Source organism: Trachurus japonicus, chromosome 14, assembly GCF_045865225.1.
Source record: "Trachurus japonicus isolate A0001 chromosome 14, Traja_1.0".
In the NCBI taxonomy this organism is placed as follows: Eukaryota; Metazoa; Chordata; class Actinopteri; order Carangiformes; family Carangidae; genus Trachurus; species Trachurus japonicus.
Window position 1 is genome coordinate 24235050 of NC_140920.1, and position 15103 is coordinate 24250152.

At 43.2% G+C, this 15103-nt stretch overlaps 1 protein-coding gene across 1 annotated transcript in view; it reads right to left on the minus strand.

Annotated features, from left to right (window-relative positions):
* fat3b (FAT atypical cadherin 3b) overlaps positions 1–15103 on the minus strand; it is a 78784-nt gene that overhangs the window by 6648 nt on the left and 57033 nt on the right. The window contains exons 38-48 of the mRNA XM_085798453.1: positions 14887–15030; positions 14611–14808; positions 13394–13671; positions 12693–13255; positions 11966–12097; positions 11691–11848; positions 11045–11579; positions 10602–10755; positions 8996–9152; positions 7186–7602; positions 4609–4864 (exon numbers count right to left, since the gene is read on the minus strand). Of these exons, the coding sequence (XP_085654579.1) occupies positions 4609–4864; positions 7186–7602; positions 8996–9152; positions 10602–10755; positions 11045–11579; positions 11691–11848; positions 11966–12097; positions 12693–13255; positions 13394–13671; positions 14611–14808; positions 14887–15030 (2992 nt within the window). The remainder of the gene's footprint in view (positions 1–4608; positions 4865–7185; positions 7603–8995; positions 9153–10601; positions 10756–11044; positions 11580–11690; positions 11849–11965; positions 12098–12692; positions 13256–13393; positions 13672–14610; positions 14809–14886; positions 15031–15103) is intronic.

Below are 15103 nucleotides of genomic sequence, written 5' to 3' on the forward strand. Positions count from 1 at the left end.
TGCCATCCTAATCCTAACCCACCTACAATCCATAACTCTACTGTGTATTAAATAAACCATGTCTCTAACAGACAGATTTATATAAACTCCTCATTTTATATTTAGTCGTGCTCAAAAGCAAATATTAAGCTCTCTCAGGCCATCTTAAGAGATATATTGTAGTAATGTTTGATGCGTCCTCAGTTTCCCAAAGAAGTAAAGTAAATGTTGCTTTAGTGATCTTAAAATATGCACAATCACGGCAATGTGTTAGGATGTATAGAGGCTCCACTACTTTAAGTCTCTGTTGTTACTACTAATATCACTATCTGTTCATTTAAGAAGTTGCTGAACACTATAATCACCCCCTCCCCTGCCTCCATCCTGGCTGTGAAGCGTTCTCCTCCTGGCATCGCTCCAGGTGAATAGAAGGCTTCTGCAGTCTGAGAGTCCTTTACAGAGTTAGTCTTTTTAGTGCCATTTTGATTGAAGTAGGCACTTGATTTACCTTCGACTGACGAAGCCTCCTATTAACTTGGACTGGACTCTTTGGTACACATTTGAGGACCACAGTTTTCCTCCACATCTTACAAAAGGGTCTCTCCACAAGCAGAGTGAACAGGAGGGATTTTTACATCGTACAAAAACTCTTAAAAGATGAACTTAACCCATCCTTTAATAGGTCCGCCTATCCATACTCCCACTTGTGCATTCATTTCTCCAAGGCTGGCAGTGCTGGATAAGGAGGGAGGCTAAATGAGTCACCCATCCAATGCACACATAACAAACCATTCACACCTGAAAGACAATTTAAGCTGCAGTATACCTACAAAGAATTTCGGTCTGTTCTCCAAGACCTGCCTAACTACTGTGGAGAGCAGAGTTTTACACAAATCCCTGTACACCCAAAGCGACTCGAGGTCTGCTCATTTAATACCGTCTGCACCAGCTGGAGGAGTCATGGAGGGTGAACACCACAGAGTTACTTCAGGTGTAGCTCCTCACAACACCAGGTATATTGGACAAAAGGCAGACCATAGTGCAGCCAGTCACAGCCAAAGGATTGAGAAGTTGTTGTGGTCGGCTCACGAGCACTCCAGCAATCAAAGCTCCTTTGTCTAGTCACAAACCTGACATTTTCTCTGCACAAACAAGTCAGATTAAATTCATTCGGAGAAAGCTGCCAGCCTTAGAATCCCCAGTTAAACTTAACGTGAATGTCTTTAGAGGCAAACATTTCAAATAAATAGATGCTTCCGACTCGGTGTGATCCCTGACACTATTTTCCTTCGCTGAGCTGCTGTTTCGAGGGTTGTAATCTTTAAAATTATTTCGAATTGCCTCTGAGTGATTATCAAACAGCTGCCGGCGGGCCAGAGCAGGTAATTTTGTATCACAATGACTTCAGATAACGGCACGTTGCTGTGAAGAGAGTCTGTGAGACTGTCTGTAAAACCCAGAGACACCCAGAGTTACTCTACCTGGTGCTCTAATCTAGCAGAATAAAACGCCTGGTTTCACATTACTGTTCAAATTGGATGAGAGACACACTGGTGTGGGCTTTAAAAAACAATTCTATTAGGAATATAAACCTGCTTGGAGCGAAGGACCGGCAGCTTCTCAGTGATGTGATTAAAAGTTACTTCAGAAGAACTAAAGACGCTTTAAGTTTATTGAGGAGCAGGAAGAGAAAGCAGCCTGCAGACATTTCACTGTTGCTGCTCAATTGGCCTTTAAATACCAACTCTAATGTGTGACATTGACTGGCATCTTCGTCTTCATCAGGTATTTCCTTATTGAACTCAGAACCTTAATAATCACTACATGTATAGTCTTGTAGAGCTGCTTGTTTTTTTTAGAAATCTGATCCTGATGCAGTGGGATGCTAGATTTCCTTAAAGGCCCTGAGAGAAGGGAAACTAAAGGTTCAGGTGTTGTGTCTATATATAATGCAAGTTCTCATTCTCCTTCGGTTTTCAGCTTTCAGAGCACTGACTTTGCCATTAGTAACAAGGTTTTGGATTTATTTTGCCCCGTTTCCCTGCAAGTTGATGCGATTGGTCCATTAACTGATGTGACATATAAATCCCAGCCTGTCTGAAATATGGGACTCTAATTTCTTCACAGGTAGAAATAAAAAAGTTATTTACTAGTTTTAATCTTGGATTTTAGGGCATCATGAATGCCTCTCTGTGCCGCCATTATAATTTGATCTAACTACCAGAATTTATTTGATTGATTTATTTCTAGACTGATCATTTTATTTAATTTTCTTGTACATTCCTTGTAAAGTAAATTCATCTTGTTGCTTAGACAGACAAATTCACTGGAATTAAGTCATTTTCATTCAAATTCAGATTTTTTTTTCTAGCAGTGTAGAAGTCTGTTTTCATCAGAGGAGGTCTTTCAGAGATTTCTCACAATCAGACAAAACATGTCTTTGTCAGCCCCATCTGTCGTATCTTCTCACATTTCCTCGTCTCTGTCTAAACTTCTGCTCTACACCAGACACTCAGAGAGAAAGCAGGCAGGGCCGTGGTGTCTGGGCATCAAGTTTAGCTTTCTAAGTCCAGGCTAAGACGGTCATGGTCCAGTGTGCCTGGAACAAGTAAAACACTCCGGTGGGAATGTGAGCAGCAAGGCAGCACCATCAATCAAACTAAATAGGAGAGGCAGCCACAGGTCTAATTCGGCATCCAGGTGTGACAGGACACATCTAAACATGGTGAAGGTAAAAAAATATATATATTGTAAAAGATTTCTAACCTTTCTTTATATTCCATACTGTATTTCCTTCCTTCACACATGCATTTGTCATCCTGCCAGTGACTACCCCGCCACGTGCCAACGTTGGCAGCCGTGCCTGAGGTTATGGACCCGACCCCTGCTCTAATCCTACAACCAACACACTGCCAAACCACATTCTCGACCTGGCATTAAACTTTTTAAATCCCCTACACTTTTACAATTGTAAGAGCCATCTAAAAGTTACTAACTAAGAAAATGACTCACTTTTCTTGAAAAGGTAGAAACTTAAAATGTTTAGCGAAGCAACTCACTATTTCTCTCAAAGCAGTGTTTTGAGATGTTGGAACATTTTAATTGGAAATACTTATTACCGCTGAGCCAAACATACAGTAGGTCTCCAATAGTTCTTACTCCTACTCTTCTTCAGCAACTAAAATATATCCACAAATGGTGTGGTGTATGCTGTGGCTGTTCCAGTAATAGTAAAAGCATTTAAACTGGGAAGCCTCCACTGAGGTTTATCCCATCTGCACAAAAGGAGCTGCTGCTACTGTCCCTGTGAGCCGTGTTCAAGTCATTCAGTCATGAACCTTTGATCAAAACCATATATTTCTTTGCAAACATCAATATTCTTATTCTGATACCTCCGAGTTTAGAGTGGAGTTGCAAAAACACTGAGAGATGTGGGACCTGATTTGTTCATAAAGTATCTTCCAACTATTTAATTATTCATTACTTTTCATTTATTCATGATGCAGCAGGTAGTGACAGAAAGAAACGACCAATATGTTGCCTTATTAGTTTGTATCTCATGTATTGACTTGTGCCCAAGTATTGCAATATTCATCATCAGACTTGTTGGTGGTTGCTGTGGTGTAAATTAATGACTTAACTGTTTTCCATTGATTAACTAAACTGGGCAGTAAACACTATTAGTGTCATTAGCACAGTAATGAGGATATTATTAAAAGCCTAATCGCAGATCAATTAATGGACTACGATGTAATGATGAAGGGGGGTACATACTTTTTCGTTCTCCTCTGTTCCAAAAAAATAAAATGAATAAAATAACCCATTTCCCATTCCCACAGGAAGAAATCAATAATTAACAGGCAGGAAGTTCCCACCGCAGGCTGTTTTCTCCCAACAACAGGTTGGACAGAGAATCGAAATACGTGACGTCCACCTCAGTGCTGAGATGCAACGTGGTTATTTCATTGTCAGAGAACAAACTGTGAACTGTGAACTCGTGTTGGCGGCCAAAGATCGCACCGAAGTGGAATCATATAAAAACTTTGTCTCATCGCTCTTGCTGAGGTGTGCTGTCGTTGACAAAAGCACACCTGAGGCAAATGGTAAAAAAAAGCGGTAGAATAGCTGGTAGAAAAGTTGACTTTCTTTGAGTGGAAGTCTGCCAACTGCTTTCATTTTGACTTAACTTTTTTGGAGCAAAACTAGGACAAGAACATAGGACATCAGTTCTGGCTGATTACCCTGACCATTCAATCAGAAGTGCACAGGAGATGTAAGAGACTTATCCTGATACAAGAGGACATAATTGCCAATTTCAGCAGTCTAACAGAAAAGCAAGTTATTTTATCATTTCTGGCTCCCAGGATGTAAATAGTAAAACTAGAATGAAGCGATAGCAAAATAAAAATATGACTTCTTAACCGCTCTTGCTTACGCTGGACCATTTTCTTTGATGTGTGTGATCAAAAGGCATAGATCACTGTGAAAAAAAAAAGAGAAGCTCCCTCAGTCGAGATGGGTGAAACACAATGAGTCCGTCGCCTGTGTACTCTGTGCCTTTTTTGATCAGAGGTTAGAAACCGTGAGTGTGTGTGTGTGCGTGCACGCGCTCGTGGTCGCCGGTCTTACCCTGTGGACTGTTATCTCTCTGTGTTCTCTCCAGCTCAAAAGCTCTCTGCCCCCATTCCTCCTCTCTCTCATCTCTCACCCTCTCCAGCCCATCCTCCCTCGTCTCCTCGCCCTCCCAGGACACTTTGTGGGCCGGGCTGTGTTCTGAGCGGCAGGCCGAGGCTGAGGGGAGATTGGGCGCCACGCTGCACACGGCGATGCCCCTCCTGTTGGCCACGCCTCGGACATTAGACATGTCTGAGAGGAAGCTGCTCATCTACAGATAGAAAAGAAAAACAACAAATACAAAAAGTGCTTTAGTGATATTCTTTTTTTTTTTTTTTTTAAACCAAAACATCAAGGGCAACAATGAGCTGATTTTACTAACAAGACTTTTCCGAACACTGATGTAGCTTATTCCTCTGTGCCGTGGAGCTTCAATGTTGTCCAAAACAATTAAAAACACATCGCTGAGCAGCACCACTGCACCGGGTAAGATGTTCTTTCATTATAATGAACACGCTACTGCAGTTTGTTTTGAGTCAACTGCACACACCGCTCTGCTCCCATGAATCTGCTGCTGCTGGAAACAGTCCCCAAAAATAAACTACTGAGTGAGTCCCATTTGGGCCACGTTGGTTAAAAACTACAGTGCCCAGAATTTTTGGGAAATATTTAGTTAATGGTAACACTTTAGAATAACTACAAACTGTCAAGCATAGTTTAAAATTAATGAATACTTAATTTATCTTTAATAAGGAATTATTACTACAGTGATACTAGTTAGTATGTAATTTATTCAGCATTTATGGTACTTACTTATAGCTAAAAGATGTTTTATAAACACTCACTAATACTACGAATTATGTTTTAGCTAGTTACTACTTATAAGTACTTTATAATACATCTATCAACACAATCAATAACCATACAGGTGTAACTCACAAGCAGCGTTAATGTTGATTTAAGTTACTTGTTTACTAAGACTTTATGAATGATCTTATGAACAACTGAAGTCTCCTAAATAATGAATTTAATACTAATCCATCATTTATAAGATATAAACATACAATCATTGATAATGTAGATGATCTTATAATAGTTAAACATTTATAAATGTGTTTATAAATTAAATTTTGAAGTGGTATTAGTTTTAGAAATTGGTATCAATGTAGTAATAGTGCCTAGTCCTGAGAGAAACATTTGAAAATAGAGATTTCTGTGTGTGGTGGCTTTAGTCTCTTCATCAGACTTGGTTTGGAGACTTATAAGACTGTGAAATCTCCAGCTTTAATCTCATTAGTCTATTTTCTAAAGTCGCGATTAAAACCACAAAGTGTCTTTTGTGTGCAATTAATGTATCTTTGAAGTTGATCTGACGGTATTGGACTTACACACATTGTGGCTTTATTGGAGCCATTTGTATTTTTTTCTCTGCTACCAAATGAGATTTTCTTGCCAGGACCAGATGGTGGTGATGGTTTATAATAAAAAAGAAAAAAGAGAAGTAGTTGCAAAAAGTTCCTTTCAATGACAAAAAACGTTTTTTCTTTCTTTTAAACTCATTAGCACATTACACAGCACCACCAACTTCCACCAGTTCAAAAGTAAACTCCTATATTCTCTCTGACATCTTATTGTTACTCTTACTATAGAAATACTTTTTTTATATAGTTTAAGCAAACCATGGCTGTTTATAAGAATACTCTGACTTCAATCAATAAAAGGAATACAACCTAATTACAGAAGCACAGTGTCATCAAATATGATGTAATAACATAAATATTGACATTATAATATAAAATTGATATGGCCAGGGATTTTCTTTATTGTTGCAATAAAACTTCAATGTGGTCTGGATCTTAAAGTAAAGTATAATCAGTCAATCAAAGGATGCAGCACAGTGAAATTACAGTACACACTTACACCTGCTGTGAACATATACTTTGTTTCTATAACGTATCACATTCAAATGAGTCAAATGACAACATGTCAGTCCTGTAAGGTCAGATTGGAAAATGAATTTTAATCATTAAAGCAGATAACAGCGGCACGGCCGTTTCGGCTAATGCTGTGTTCAAGGCAGGCTTTTGAAACCGTAAGTTACAGCTTCAAGTCACAACTACGACTTGGTAGCGTTCCAGGTAACCCGTAGCTCGTGTTTTTACCGTCCTGTTGTCTGTGAAAGTTCCCTATAACGGCCACTCGTAACTTCCGACCCGTGAACTCGTACCAGATCGAACTGGTATGACTTCACAGGAAGGAAAAACACAAAGTACGAGTTTCCTTGAACGCACCATGAGTTAGCAGCCCCCGCCCTTGTCAGGCATCAATTGGTCCTCGTGCTACGTCACCACATTCACGCGCATCCCTTGGCTGCACACACAGCCCTTCATGCCGTTCTCTCCCCTCATTGGATAACACTTGTATCCCACAAGGAAAATTTTCTCCTCGGGTTACAGCAGAGCAGAGTGACGGAGAGACTCGTGTTTAGGCTGAAATACTTCATGTAAGTGATTGCTGACGGAAAATAGGACTATTTAGGACTTATATTAACAAAAACATTCCACTGATATCTGCTTTAATAGAGACCTGTACCTGACTGCCTTCGCTGGATGTGGTTCTGTCTCCGTCTCCGTTCCTCATGGACTGGTTGCCGAGTCCTCCTGGTAGAGGGGAGTGGGCAGTTGGACGCACCATGACCTGAGGAGGCCCACCGCTGCTGCTGCCCACCTCACCGTAGGTGCTCGTGGTCCCCGGCGAGCCTGACAGACGCACAGCTTTAAACTCAATCCCCTCCGCCCCCATGCCAGTCTTGCGCAGCATGTAGCTGGTTTCTGTAGAAATAGCTGAGACGCCGATTACAGCCTGAGTCCCTGGGCCCGGGTCCGAGTCTTTCCTGAATTTGATCTTTTTCCTGAAAGCGATGAAGAGTATGAGGAGGAGAATGATGACAAAGGCAAGGACTCCGATGCCAATTATCTCTCCTGGTCCGACGTAGGACAGCGGCTCCGCCTGGACAGAGACAGAGGAAGATCATAAAAACATGGATATAACTGTATCTCCTGTTCCATAAGTCACAACTCATGGCCCACTGCTGTCGGTGGAGACAGAGCAATTTCAGTTTGGAAGTTTACATGTTTTGGATTCACTTCAATTCAGATTAAGAACAATCTGAATAAACTGTTTAAACTGAATTAAAAGAAGCAGATTCCTTTAAAATGGTCCAGGACTTCAAAGATCCAGTGCAGCTGCCCAGCTTCAGCGGAGACTTATTTCTTATTAGTCCACTTTTCTCATTTTTGAGTCTCATACATGACAACACACGCTAGGTAACTTTTTAACTGTTGTACCCCGCTGCTGTAAGCTGTCATATGCTGAACTTAATTGTACAAGGTTTCTGGACAGCCACAGTATGTAAAGACAGGTAACGACCACCTCTGCCAGCTCCTGCTGGTATTCTCAGACTTTTACACCGCATAATTATCGCCGCTGCTCTCTCACAGCAGCAGGTGTGTTACGTGAGTGGAGTATGATACTTTCACCCTGAACACCGGAGCAGGAGAGAGCCACCATGCAGTTTAGGATATTTTATCTAATAAATCAATGAAGCTCTTTGTTTCATGATTTTATATTCAGGGATAAAGATATAAAGATGTACGGGTATAGTATATGGTAATATGTGTGAGGCAAAAAAGAAGAAATGTGGTTATCAAGAAATCAATGGACACCTCTCACACTGACATGACTGATATTATTCTGGTGTAAAAAAGACATAGTGTCATAATTTTTTGGTGTCATTATTACAATAACATCTCTGGGCTTGTACAGAGGAAATGATCAGATTATTATAATATCCATTATAATGCTTCCCATTTCAAGCACTTATCTAAAAAGTACTCTATGAATGAAGATTATTATGACACTACTATTATTTTTAAGAGTACAGTAGATTACTTTGAATGTCCATTGGTTGTCAGAGTAGCCCGGTGTGTTGTGTTGACTCTGGTTACTTCTCTCACCCTTTTAGAGAATAATGAAAGCACGCTCCTTCTGACGATGTGCAACATTAATTGAGCTTGCAGTCTCAGTATAAGGTGTATAGTGCACGCCAAGAGTCAAGAGCATGACAACTTCAAATGGAAACCATGATTTACTCATTACCACACTTTCATTCATCTACTACGGAGACAACGATACCGAGCTGGTGAACAAACCTTCCGGGAGGCCACCGCACACTTAAAATTCTCAACAGCTTCCCTGAGTATGCCAAGTCTAATCAGGAGCAAGCTGAATGCACAAGAAGTAATTGAAAAAAACAAAACAAAACACTGGTGCTTTTTTTTTTTCATTATACTTGAGATTGACTCCACCATCAATTGAGTCTTGAGTGTTGTTCATACCATACCTGCGTGTCGTCGCCCAGATCTCCAGCCGCCTCATCGTCACAGAACTGACCCTCGAACCCCTCTGAGCAGTTACAGTAGAACGACCCGAATGTGTTCACACACTCTCCTCCGTTCCCGCACTCCTCCTGGTCACACTCATTTACATCCTCGTCACATCTGTTGAGGCACAGACAACAAAATGACTGTGTATGGGAGTGGTGAAGATTATATGATTCAACACGGAGGAATAAAAGATGAGAGTGTGACAGCTGAATAAAAACACAGAAAAAAATAAATACTTCTTCTCAGAGGGCCTTTCCTTTGCTAAATGAGGAGATTATCTTCACGGATGCCCTATTTTCCTCATTTATGTGGTTCTCATTTAAAAGAAATATGCCTGAAAGCAAATCACACACACACACACGCGTGCATGCACACAAGCACTCACACGAAGACTCTTAGAGTCTTAGATAAAGACGCAAATTCCACCAGAACGTCACAGACATAATTTTACTCCACACACACATGCATGCTCATCTGAGCTTGTCATTTCAAACATGGCGTCCTGCTGTGCGGGAGATAGAAAATACTTGTATTTCTCTTTTCAATTATTTTCTCTTAATGGGATTTTCAAATCACCGTACAAGAGTTGGTCTGATGTAAGAAGAAAAAGCATTTCTGAGAGCTGCAGGAGCTTGCTTGTGCAACTATCCAACATTTTGTTTTACATGATTAAAATATGGGGAGCTGTGAAGCTTATACAGTTTTCATACTGGCCAGTGATATCCACTCATTCATATTTTAGAAAATGCGTCTTGTACACCTTCATTATCAAACTTAATTAATTAAGCATGTTGTGTCATTTAGGGAAAGAAAATATATTTTTCCATTCAATAAACTTAATTCTATTGTTATTTAAATGCAAATATTTCACTGTGATTACAATCACAGGTACACAATTTCAATTTCATAGCCAGTTACACTCACCAGCTGTTTGTTTGGGGCAGGCTAGATAATGTGCTTTAGCTTTGGGTTCAGCCTGTGTTTATCACTGATAATAATCTGAATAATCTGCTGTGTGAACAAAAAAAAAAAACATCTTAATTTTTTACTTTGTTATCATTCTGCTTAATTTGATTTAATCCAACTTCATCAAAAGCATTTGTATATCTTTTTCAAAAGCAGAACCATTTTCTCCTTTGAGGGAAAACTGCTCTCTAGTGGCGGCAGCACTGAACAACCACATGAGCAGAGAGGTTATTTCAAAGGCAATTACTGAGCTGTAATTAAGAAGGCAGCTCGAGAACGATTATAGGCTTTTCTAGCGAATTGGTACTGAATTAAATTAGAAACACTAATTTATCTCACACAATAACAACTAAAATAACACAGTGGGCGCTGCGGTGCTAATGTGGGCTAATGAGAGTGTGTGTGTGTGTCCTACGCATGTTCTTTCATGTTCAAATGTGTGTGAGGGGGGAGATGAAGATGTTAATGTGCCTAAATCATCACTTCTGTCGCTGTCATTGTGCGTATGCTGTGTAAACAGTGGCACAGCATTCGTCAGTGAGTAATTAAGACTTAAAAGTGTGTATGCGTGTGTGATTCCAGGCTATTTTTGCTTACATAAGTCCCCCGAGTCCTCGAGGACAGACACAGAGGAATGCACTGCCTACAGGCTTGCAGTCTCCACCATTCTGGCATGGATTTGGCATGCAGGATGTCAATTCAATTTCACAGCGCCCCCCAGTGAAGCCAGTGCTGCAACTGCACATGAAGCCTGTTGGGGAGAGATTGGGAAATGTGTCAAATTAAGAATGTGCAAAATCATAATTTCAATATTAAATCACGAGTAATGAAATATTTAGGCACAGCCCGACCCCGAAATGTTGTGGGACGCTGCTGCACAAATATGACACCCAATCAAAAAAAAAAAATGATGAAACTGACACTTAAGATATAAAGATTTGTGAATTGGTTTCATATTATGCAAACTTATATTTATGTCATTTATCTGCAAGATGACACACAACACACCCACACTCATTCACACAGTCATCTACACAGACCTCCAGAGGGCAGGCTGCTGCAGATGGCTCCGTTGAGGCAGGGCTGACTAATACAGGGATCTGGATAGAGAACGCAGCCCAGCTTGACCTCGCTCAGCCCGGCGATCTCGGCGTAACGGCTCCTCTTGTTCTGCAGCGGAAGCTCGTTCCCGTTCAACATCAGTGAGCCCAGGCAGCCTTGGAAACCATCCTGGGCTCTGGGCGGACCCCTTGCACCGCGGTCCCCGAGTCCTGGCGGCGCGCCTTGGCCCCTCCCCGGCCCCTGACTTGGTCTCTCCCCCTGCCCCGCCAGTGGCCTCACTTGGGCCCCGAAGAAAAAGGATGAGTCTGGGGCCAGGGGCCACAGACGGACAGGTGCACGTGCTGCTCTGCGGCGCTCCACGTAGCTGTCATCCAGCGACAGGAGGGTGTAGTTCCTCGTCAGCTCCAGGGCAACGGCGTGCCACAGGCCGTCATTTATTGGCCTGCCAGAGATACCCATAATGCCGAGGGTGTTGTCACAGTCCAACTGGAACCAGAGTCGACCCCCTTCAATCTGTGGAAGGAAAAAGGAAAACAACTTTGTCTTTCAAAAATCATGACTAATAATATAAAATGCTCTTATACAACACATTTTAATGTAGCATTAGGTTGTGAATGTGTTTGCCTTGAGCATGGTGCAGGGGTTCACCCGTGTGAACATAATGACTCCTCTTCTCTGAAGTGTTCTGATCCGTAGGCCGAGCCTCATCTCTCCACTCTGGCCGCTCTCTGTCACTCTGTACTTGATGTAACTGTTTCCAGAGAAGCTCAGAGAGGTTTGTCCTACACATTCACGCAGGATCACAAATTAAAAACTTCAACTTATAGAATAAAAAGCACAAAAATGACATCAACTCGTCAACCAGGATCAGACACACAGACGCGACCCGAACCTCATACCTGCACACTCGTCTAATCTCTCTGGCTGACACTGGCAGACAGATGGCGCTGTAGGACCAGAGCGGACACACTGCATGTCTGCTGGACAGGACTGACCTTCACAAAGCTCCACAGGGGCGGGGCATGTGCCTCCTGCTCAGAAAGGAACAGATACAAAGGTGTTAGGAAATAACACCCTGTCAGGGTATCATCTGTCTATCTGTGAAAAAATAATGTATTTTCATAGCACCCCACTGTTTTAGTTTTATAAGTGCAAAACACCCACAAACTCAAAGTGTCTTCATCCAACACTTCAGGATTTCACAGTGATGTGGTTTGACAAGAAGCTGTGACAGATGATGACAGACAACAACACAGCATGGCGCTCACCGGGGCAGGTGCAGGCGTCTACACGGCTGAACCTGGTCTTTTTAGCATTTAAATGTTGGTCTCATTGATGAAATCTAACAATTGTGGCAGGAGCATTAGTTTATTTGAATGAAAAGTGAAGCTTCATGTGTGTATCAGACAGAAGATGGTGATTGTTGAAGGGGTGTCCCAGTTCGTAGGGGTTGACTTTCTACCCCTACCCCTTGTAGCTCCGTTTCAAGGGGCGAGGGGCGAGGGGTAGGGGTAAAAAAGAGAAATGGGATTGGGCCAAAGTGTCTTCATCCAACACTTCACATCACTTTCACAGTGATGTGGTTTGACAAGAAGCTGTGACAGATGATGACAGACAACAACTCACCGGGGCAGGTGCAGGCGTCTACGCGGCTGAACCGGGGCGACACCAGGCTGACCCTCTCTGTGCTGTAGGCTACAGGTGAGCCCCCCTCCATCACCAGTGTCTGTTCACACACCCTGTCCCCGCAGTCCAGCTCGCTAGAACAGGTGGCGCTCACCGCCGCCGCCCCCGCCACGATCCCCCGAATCTGCCCCCGCGCCGCCGCCTCGTCCAGCTTCGCCGACAACTCCTGCGGGGAGTAGAACCCCCCCATCCGCCCGTTCCCCGACATCTCGGGCCTCTCCATGGCCAGGATCAAGTCCACGTCGGACGTGCGCGTCACGGGCTGCACGCCGAGGATGTGGAGGGGGTCCTGTTGTCCCGGCGACCATTTCCAGCCCGCTAGTCCACGTAACACCAGTTTGATCTGGCTCAGGTAGCGGCTGAGCAAGTCCTCCGGGGACAGGGAGCTGAAACGTAAGCTCACGGCGCTCCGCAGCAGCACATCTGTCACCTGCTCCACCTGCACCGACACATCGGCTATCACGGCGAAGCGTCCGTCACTCACCGTGGCATTCATCTGATATCTGAGAGAGGATGAAGACAGAAGTTGTGTTTTGAGACAAGCAGTCATTTTCCAATGTGCTTTTATTCTGTGTCATGAGTTGTGTGTTTTTCTGTGGTGCAGTGTGTGTGTGTGTGTGTGTGTGTGTGTGTGTGTGTACCTGCCAGGCTCCAGGCCCGGCAGAGCCACGATGCTGCCGTCCTGTCTGTTGATTGTAAACATGCTCTTCGGCTGAGGCTTCTGGGTAAATGACAGAGCGTCATTGGGGTCGCGGTCGGTCGCATAAATCCGGCCGACCGGGCCGCCGGGGAAGGTATCGGTTACCATGACAATGAAGATTTCCAAGGGGGAGACGGTGGGTTTGTATTGGCTATTCCCTATGACCCTCACAAACACCCAGGAGGAAGATGTAAGTCTCGGCTTTCCAGAGTCACTCGCCTTGGAGACAGAAATAAGGTCAAAGTGAGATATTCAGTAAACACAGACAAAGACGCCCTACTTCAAATATCAAGGTCGGAAAGTTTTTTGCTTTTAAGGGATAGTTCAACATTTTCTCAACAACGCTCAGTTGTGACCTGCACATTCACCACCCTATGAGATAATAATGGAACGTTACGAGACAGAGTTGTTTTAAAGGTAAATTCATGCAAAACAGCTGCTGCACGTTCCAGTTGGGGGCAGTTTTTCGGCAAGCGGTCTCTGTATTTACCTCCAAAACAATGTTTTCATAACGTCTGTCGTTATGTTCCATTATTATCTCATAGCGTGGTGAATGTACAGATCACAACTTGTCCACAAGAGAGTTTTGGAGTTGATGGATTGTGTATTTGATGAGTTTGATGAGGGAAACCAAGAAATCCCATGAGCCTCCGTAGCTCTGCGCCGCCGTTCTTAAAATAGCTTGCACCGACAATTAAAGGTAACAAACCTAGTGATATGACTATAGGGATTATGGCAATGGGCCAATTTGCCAAAATGTTGAACTATCCCTTTAAGTCAGTTTTGCATAAGCTCAGCTGCTTACTGGGGAAAATGGGGGGGGGGGGGGGTTAAAAGAGCAGGAAATCATATGATAAAAGTGTGTTTTATTGTCTCACTTGTTCTCCTGGCATCTGAATATGAAGTCATGTAACACCGACCTCCCAGCTCCACCATGTTAGTGATGTTACCTGCTTCTATGTAACAGAATCTGTCCCTATAAATATGGCTTTTTTTTCAAGGCCAGACGCTAATAGCTTGACTTAACAGCTGAGAGCCAGAGACTTTGTTAAGAGCAGCTCCCAGTGGTGGCTGTGTGCGTAACCACGCTGACAAAGTATATTTGTCAGTCAACCTTACCTGATTATGTTGGTTAAAAAAAATATATCACTCCCTAACCTGGATCTCGAGAACGAACTCTCTGGGGGCTTCAGGGCCAATTACACGGTTGGTCCTCAGAGCTCCAGCCTGGTCCAGGGAAAGGAAATTCCTCTCATTTCCTGACACGATGCGAAACTCAAAGGGAGGACCGTTTCTAGTGGAGTCTTTATCGCTGACTGACAGCTTCAGCAGGGTGGTGCCAGCGTCTTGGTTCAGCTGCAAGCGCACAGAGTGGGAAGATGAGATGACTACAGCACAAAAACACACATACACACACATGTGCTGGACCGTTACCTGTATAACGGCTGTGTAGTTGGCGGGGGTGAAGATGGGAGGGTTGTCGTTGACGTCAGAGATGTCGATGTTAACGGTGACGGTTGAGGACATGGCAGGAGAGCCGCTGTCGAAGGCCTGCACCGACAGAGAGTACCTGGACACCTGACGGAGGAGAAGTTAATGAGAGTCTGTGCATATGGAGCACCGTTGTGACTGCACCATATGAGACTTCACT